Source organism: Mustela nivalis (genome assembly GCF_964662115.1).
Source record: "Mustela nivalis genome assembly, chromosome: 8".
NCBI classification, from domain to species: domain Eukaryota; kingdom Metazoa; phylum Chordata; class Mammalia; order Carnivora; family Mustelidae; genus Mustela; species Mustela nivalis.
This window is the reverse complement of record NC_139027.1, coordinates 79,140,658-79,148,760: the sequence shown is the minus strand read 5'-3', so window position 1 is coordinate 79,148,760 and position 8,103 is coordinate 79,140,658. Positions and strand designations below refer to the sequence as shown.

General features: G+C 53.9%; 1 protein-coding gene across 1 annotated transcript; it reads left to right on the top strand.

Annotated features, from left to right (window-relative positions):
* The first annotated feature begins 5,088 nt into the window (after positions 1-5,088).
* LOC309870979 (syncytin-1-like) lies at positions 5,089-7,515 on the top strand. Its single transcript, XM_082743634.1, has 2 exons — positions 5,089-6,840; positions 6,928-7,515. The coding sequence occupies exons 1-2, from the start codon at positions 5,374-5,376 to the stop codon at positions 7,078-7,080; spliced, it is 1,620 nt and encodes a 539-aa protein (XP_082599760.1). The 5' UTR covers positions 5,089-5,373; the 3' UTR covers positions 7,081-7,515.
* Positions 7,516-8,103: the final 588 nt, after the last annotated feature.

Genomic DNA, 8,103 nt, shown 5'->3' with positions numbered 1-8,103 from the left:
CCACTTTGCCTGGTGTTGTGTTTATCTCGCCGGAAAAACCTTACATTTGGCGCCGAAACCCGGGAGGAGATTGAGCCCCGACCCCAGTGGGGAGGCTCTCTCCTTTCCCTAGCCGGACTGGACCTGCCTTTCCAAACGCCACTTCCGAAGCCGTGGTGAGTTTCCCCGATTCTGCGCCCCCTTCCGGAAAGCCCTGCCTTAATCGCGGCCGCGTCAGGGCGGACCCCGCCGGTCACCAGGTGACCTCCGTGACTCCGAGAGGCTGGGAGACGTCCCTACCTCTACGTCAGTCGATACAGTTTTTCCTCAACCCAGTGGTGGACGAGGGGACGCCTTCCTCCAGCCCTCGGGTTGCCTGGCAACGAATCATGGGGACCTCCCAATCCAAATTCGATTCTAAAACACCCCTAGGGTGCCTGCTGGCCAATCTTAAGACCCTGGAACTGGACCAGGACTTGCGTAGGCGACGTCTCATACATTATTGTACCGTCGCTTGGCCGCAATACCAATTAGACAATCGGTCCCAGTGGCCTCCGGAAGGCACATTTGACTATCAGATTCTCATGGACCTAGGCAATTTCTGCAAACGCCAGGGCAAATGGGTCGAGGTCCCTTATGTCCAGGCTTTCTGGACCCTGCGCTCTCGCCCCTCCCTCTGCTCTCACTGCTCCACCTCTCAGGTCCTCCTGGCCCGCTCCCCTCCCCCTACCCTGCCACCCACTGCTCCCAAAGACCCGGACCTCTCCTCCCCGTCTCTCCTCTCTGATTCTCCCCTCTCTGAACCTCCGGAGAGCTTTACCCACCCGCCGACGAGAGGGGCCCCGGCTCCTCTCCCTCCTCCCCCTTATCGCGATCCCCCACCCCAAGACCCCTCTCTCCCTACGCCCCCTAATCCTCCCGCCGCTCCAATCACCCCCCTTTCGGTCCCTTCCACCCCCTCCACCCTTTCCACCCCTTCCACCTCGACTCCCGTCTCATCCCCTCAACCCCCAAAACCTGAGTCTGCTCCTGATGCGGCCCCCCCGGAACCTTCCCCTACATCCCCTCCAGCCTCCCCTCCCATCTCCACCCGCACTAGGGCTCGAAAACCCTCCCCTGAGTTAGTCTGCCCCCTAAGGGAGGTTGCTGGAGCTGAGGGAGTTGTTCGAGTCCATGCGCCCTTCTCTCTACAGGACCTTTCCCAAATTGAGAAGCGTTTGGGCTCCTTTTCGGCCAGTCCTGATAACTATATTAAAGAATTCCAATATCTGGCCCAAGCCTATGACCTCACCTGGCATGATTTACATGTGGTCCAGACCACCACCCTCACCACAGAGGAGAGGGAACGCATCCAGGCTGCTGCCCGGGAGCACGCAGATCAGGTCCATCTCACTGATGCTGCCATGCCAGTTGGGGCCCAGGCAGTCCCAGCCGTAGAACCAGGTTGGGATTATCAGGATGGCCAAGATGGCCGCCGGCGCCGCGACCGCATGGTCCAATGTCTCATAGCTGGCATGCGGGCAGCTTCTAATAAGGCCGTTAATTATGACAAGATCAGGGAGATTGTCCAGGCCCCTGACGAAAACCCCGCTATGTTTCTTAACCGATTGACTGAGGCCTTAACCCAGTACACTCGCTTGGATCCTGCCTCCCCTGCGGGGGCCACGGTACTGGCTACTCATTTTATTTCTCAATCGGCGCCGGATATACGGAAAAAGTTAAAGAAGGCTGAGGAGGGCCCTCAGACCCCCATTTCTGACTTGGTGAAAATGGCATTTAAGGTTTTTAATTCCCGTGAGGAGGCGGCTGAGCTTAAACGACAAGCCAGACTCCAGCAAAAGGTTCAGTTGCAGACCCAAGCCTTGGTAGCAGCCCTGCGGCCGGCCGGCTCCGGGAGCCAGCAGAGAGGGGCAACCAACCGCACCCCCCCGGGGGCCTGTTTCAAATGCGGGGCCGAGGGACACTGGGCTCGCCAGTGCCCCAATCCAAAGCCGCCAACTCGGCCTTGCCCTCAATGCCATTTGATGGGCCACTGGAAATCCGACTGCCCTAACCTCGGGGTATCTTCGGCGCCTCAACGTGGGGGACCCCCCGAGACAGTAAGTCCGGCCTTTCAACTGCTTGGATTGGAGGACGACTGACGAAGCCCAGACTCGGCCACCCCTCTCACCCAGGCCGAGCCCAGGGTTACGCTCCAGGTAGCGGGTAAGTCCATCTCTTTTTTGCTGGACACGGGGGCTACCTACTCTGTTCTGCCTTCCTACTCGGGACTTACTCGAACCTCACCAATTACTGTTATGGGGATCGATGGGACCTCCTCCAACCCTAGGGTGACCCTTCCCCTTACCTGTAGCCTGGATGGGTTCCCTTTCTCCCACTCGTTCCTAGTCATTCCTTCCTGCCCGGTCCCTCTACTGGGTAGGGACATTCTCCAGAAACTGAGGGCAACTATCTGTCTTTCACCTTCTTCTCCTCCCTCCACCTCAACCCGTCTCATCTTACACCTCTCCACTCCCTCGACCCCCGCTCCAGATGACCTACCTACTGTAGACCCTCAGGTGTGGGACATCTCTGAGCCCATCATCGCTTCCCACCTTACCCCGGTTAAAGTACAGCTTAAGGATAACTCTAAGTTTCCCTCTCGAGCTCAGTTTCCTATTTCCTTAGCCCACCGCCGGGGCCTGAAACCTATCATAGAACGGCTTAAACGTCAGGGACTCCTGATCCCCATCAGTTCTCCCTGTAACACCCCTATCCTCCCAGTACGCAAGCCTTCAGGGGCTTATCGACTGGTGCAAGACCTTAGGCTTATTAATGAGGCCGTGGTCCCCCTCCACCCAGTTGTTCCTAACCCCTACACCCTATTGTCTCGCGTTCCTCCAAACACCTCTCACTTCACTGTACTGGACCTAAAAGATGCCTTTTTCACTATCCCCCTGCACCCTGATTCTTACTTTCTCTTTGCCTTCACCTGGGAGGATCCCGACACACACGTTTCTGGACAACTAACTTGGACTGTCCTACCCCAGGGGTTCAGGGATAGCCCCCACATTTTCGGCCAGGCCTTGACTACAGATTTACAGCAGTGTGCCCTTAAGGCCAGCACTCTACTACAGTATGTGGATGACCTCCTCCTCTGTAGCCCCTCCCTCTCGGTCTCCCAAGACGACACTTCCACCCTACTTAATTTCCTGGGGGCCAAGGGATATCGAGTCACCCCCTCTAAAGCCCAATTGTGTGCCCCTTCGGTTACCTATCTGGGCATACTCCTGACTCCCACTTCTAAGTCCCTTACTGGGGACCGCATAAGACTCCTCCAAGAACTCCAACCTCCCCAAACGGCGGATGAGATACTATCTTTTCTTGGGTTGGTCGGGTTCTTTAGACATTGGATTCCGAATTTCTCTATCCTAGCCCGTCCTCTGTACCAGGCAGCTAAAGAGACCCCCCAGGGTCCCCTGACTGATCCCACTTCAATCCGTCAGTCATTCCTTAAGCTGAGAGACCGCCTTACCACCAGGCCAGTTTTAGCCCTACCTGATATCTCTAAACCGTTCCATCTCTACACCGATGAGCGCTCCGGCTCTGCCACCGGCCTCCTAACACAACAGGTGGGACCTACGCATAGGGCTATAGCCTACCTATCCAAGCAACTGGATGCCACCGCCCGGGGATGGCAACCTTGCCTCAGAGCCCTAGCGGCAGCGGCTTCTCTTACAAAGGAGGCCCTTAAACTTACCTTAGGGCAGCCTATCACGGTCTACTCTCCCCACCGACTCACAGACCTCCTTAGCCACCGATCTCTGGCCCATCTGACTCCTTCCCGTCTTCAACTATTCCATCTGCTATTTCTAGAAAACTCTTATATCTCTCTCTCTACCTCCCCCCGCTTAAACCCCGCGACTTTACTACCCATACCCTCACCCACCCCGGAACCTGTTCACTCCTGCCTACAACTTATAGAAGACCTCACTCCTCCCCATCCCGGTCTCTCTGATCAACCACTATCCAGCCCTGACCGCGTGCTCTTCGTAGATGGCAGCTCCCTCCTGGCCTCAGATGGCCAGAGGCACGCTGCTTATGCTGTAGTCACTATGGATGCAGTATTAGAGACAGCTCCCCTCCCAATCGGGACCACATCCCAGAAGGCTGAACTCGTAGCTCTCACCAGGGCATTACACCTGTCGAAGGGACAACGAGTCACCATTTACACTGACTCTAAATATGCCTACCTCATAACTCACACACACTCTGCTCTTTGGCAAGAACGGGGGTTCCTAACTACCAAGGGCACCCCTATAGCTAATGGACCCCTCATTGCCAAGTTGCTTGAGGCCGTTAGTCTGCCCACTGAGGTAGCAATTGTCCACTGCCGAGGCCACCAAACAACCAGGGATCTGGTCTCCCTAGGCAACAACAGGGCAGACTCAGTGGCCAGACAAACGGCCCTAAGTACCCCTGTGTCTCCTATCCTCTTTCTTAACACCCCTCACCAGCCTTCCTACTCTACAGAGGAAACACAAGCCCTCCAGGCACGGGGAGGAAAAATTGGAGATAAAGGGTGGATCTACATTCAGGACAGGATTGCCCTGCCAGGCAATCTGGCGCACACCCTAATTACTGACATCCACCGATCCCTCCATATTGGCCCAAAGGCTCTCCACCAATTTCTTCAGCCATTGTTCTATCATCCTTCCTTATCTAAAGTAATTGAAGTTGTCCACAGGGCTTGCAAAACCTGTTCCGCTGTGAATTCACAAGGAGGAATCCGCAGACCGGGGCCTAACCATCAGCTCCGAGGGCATCAGCCCGGGGAAGACTGGCAACTGGACTTCACTCATATGCCTCGCCATAAAACCTTTCGCTACCTATTAACCTTGGTTGATACGTTCACAGGTTGGATCGAGGCATACCCTACGGCTCGAGAAACAGCAGACGTAGTGGCTACAATACTCATCGAGCACATCATCCCGAGGTTTGGATTGCCCCGGACCCTCCAGTCAGACAACGGACCTGCCTTCATCTCCACTGTAACCCAGCAGGTAGCGGAGAGCCTCAACATAACCTGGAAACTTCACATCCCATACCACCCACAGTCATCGGGTAAGGTAGAAAAGGCCAACGGGCTGCTGAAAGCCCAACTCACCAAACTTACCCTAGAGACCCGTCTTTCCTGGCCCACACTTCTGCCCCTGGCTCTCACCAGACTCCGAGCTACGCCCCGCAGGCCTTCGGGCTTAAGCCCATTCGAATTACTATACGGCCGGCCCTTTCTTATAAATCATAGCCTTCCGGCCATCTCCCCACCTCTTTTATCCTATTTACCTTATCTTACTCTCCTCCGAGCTCTCTTAAGGGCTCACGCTGACACTGTCATTCCAGCCCCTAGCGACCATGCTTCTGAAGGGGGTATACGAGATCTATCCCCTGGGGACCAGGTCCTCAAAAGCTTGCGGCCAGACTCCTTACAAACTCGGTGGACTGGGCCTTATACAGTTGTCCTTACCACCCCAACTGCTGCAAAACTGTTGGGGCACTCTGCATGGGTACATATCAACAATCTCAAGCGGGCACCCACAGAGACTAATTGGACCTCCCAGATGGCAGGCCCCACCAAACTCCGCTTGGTTAGGGCCCCTTCTCATATTCCTTCTAATCCAGACAAGCCAGGCGGAATCATGTGAGTCTAGCTGCATGAGGGGTTCAGGTACTTCTCGCCATTTTTCAGCCTTTACTTATATGCCTGCAACCTGCTACCGGGGAAAGGAACCGACAACCTGTATGTATGACCAGAAAACCTATTGGGTCTCCGACCTTGTGACAGCCAAACGAGGTATTGCCCCCTGCAACATCTACCCCAGGTCTGGGAAAGTGTGCTGGACCTATCTGGGTCAGGTCGGCCTCTCCGATGGGGGCGGGGTCCAGGACCAGGCTAGCCGTGAGCACATTAAAACAGCAGTCAGGGACCTGACTAAACGACTCCGACCCCCCAATGACCTGGTCTATAAGGGCATTAATCTCGGTAGCATCCAGAAATCCCCTACCACTGAACAACTGACAGTGGCCCTCCTGAACTCTAGTTACAGCCTATGGCGAAATGTGTCGAAAAACGGTGACAGTGACTGCTGGATCTGTTTCCCTTTTTCAACACGTTCTAACATTGTAGGGATACCCCTCCCTATGGATTGGCCACTCCCCAACTCCACGACCACAAATAGCACGGTTCATATTGGCCCCATTGGGGAAAACATACCTATTATTAATGTGTCCTCCCCCCTCACCACTGCAGCTGCCAACATCACTAACTCCTCCCTCCCGTATTGTACTCCCTCGGGAATATTTCTCTCGTGCCCTCAGGGAATCTATCGCTGTCTGACCACTAACGACTCCCTGGGCTGTATATTCATCCTATTATCTCCTTCTACCACCATTTACTCTGAATCCCAGCTGCTATCCATCCTATTCCCCCAACACCGTGAAGAAAGGGCCGTCTTCCTCCCATTCATAATAGGGGCAGGGGTAGCCATAGGGGTGGCAACTGGGACAGCAGGGATAGGAACCTCCATAGACTTTTATTACAAACTCTCCCAAGCTCTGAATGATGATATGGAACGGGTTGCTGACTCCCTCACAGCCCTACAGACCCAGGTCACCAGCCTGGCAGCCTTAGCTCTACAGAACCGACGGGCCTTAGACCTTCTGACCGCCGAAAAAGGGGGGACCTGCCTATTCTTAAATGAAGAATGTTGTTACTTTGTTAACCAATCAGGTATAGTTACTTCCAAGATCAAAGAACTCAGGGATCGGATCCAAGCACGGCGGCGAGACACGTCCTCTTGGGGCCTGGACCCCTACAACTGGGTAACCTGGCTGCTCCCTCTGGCGGGACCTGTATGCATAATCCTCCTTCTAATCTCAGTTGCTCCCTGTCTTTTCCGGTACTTGCAGGGTCGCCTACAAGAACTTGCCCGAGTATCCGTCAATCAACTCCTCCTCCAGCCCTACTCTCGCCTGCCCACTTCCGACTACCCCTATGACGACGCCCCCTGTCAGCAGGAAGTAGCCAGAACCGAGTCGACGCCCCTGACACCATTATATTAAGCAAAAGGTCAGAATGATGGGCTGGCAGGAAGGGCTACCAAAGATGGCGAAAATTCCCGCCACAAGACCTGAACTCGGACAGGAGAACAAAGGACCAAGATGGCGAAAGTTCCCGCCACACCACCTGAGCTCGGACAGGGGAACAAAGGACCAAGATGGCGAAAGTTCCCGCCACACCACCTGAGCTCGGACAGGAGAACAAAGGCCCAAGCAGGAACCTGAGACCCCCGCCCTGGGCTCCTGTGGACCAATGGGATCCCGATGAGCAGGAGGGATATCCAAATAAGGGAAACTTGCCAAAAGACCCCTGAGCTTTCCCCAAGACCCCTTAAAAGCCCCCTCCTCCCTGCCTTGGGCGCGACTTCCCCCACTCTGCTTTCCAGAGTTGCGGAACCTCGCCCGAGGGTGCCCACCTCCTCCCGGTGCAACTTTCTCGGCTCCCTTCACCTGGGCCCTGAAACTTCACCGGAGAGAACCTTTAATAAACCTTGCCTTACACCCACTTTGCCTGGTGTTGTGTTTATCTCGCCGGAAAAACCTTACAATTATTTCATTCAAAAAGTATGTGGTAGGATAAGTTTCCAGGGCATGTATTCCTCTAACAGTTTTTCTTTGCTCTTTTGTTTCTTTTCCCAATTAAAAAAAAAAATGTTGGAGTAAGAGTGTTTGTTTCCATCAAATATAAACTTCTGGAATTTTGAGGGCAATTCAACAGATTCTGTAGATCAAAATAAACTGGAACCATATTTTTACCATAGTGTGTTTTCTGCTCTGTCATTATGGTCTTAGATTTTCTTTAATTTAGCTTAATGCTACCCTGAATATAGGACATTTTATATGATATAATTTTGAACTTTGTAGGATGATCTTTAACTACAGAGAATATTTTATTCTTTGTTGGGCAGATAGGATTGACTAATTCAAATGTGGATTGTAATTTTGGGGAGGCTCAGTCTGACTCTGTTCTCCCAGGTTGTTGGGTACAGCCCTTGAAAAATCTCCTGGAAGCTCCTTCTTCAGGTC

What these genes read in the sequence shown, in the direction of transcription:
- LOC309870979 (XM_082743634.1), top strand. Translation starts at nt 5,374, where the DNA reads ATGCTTCTGAAGGGGGTATACGAGATCTATCCCCTGGGGACCAGGTCC. An exon ending in GCCTGGACCCCTACAACTGG is followed by an intron (nt 6,841 to 6,927) that starts GTAACCTGGCTG and finishes CGGTACTTGCAG; the next exon opens with GGTCGCCTACAAGAACTTGC.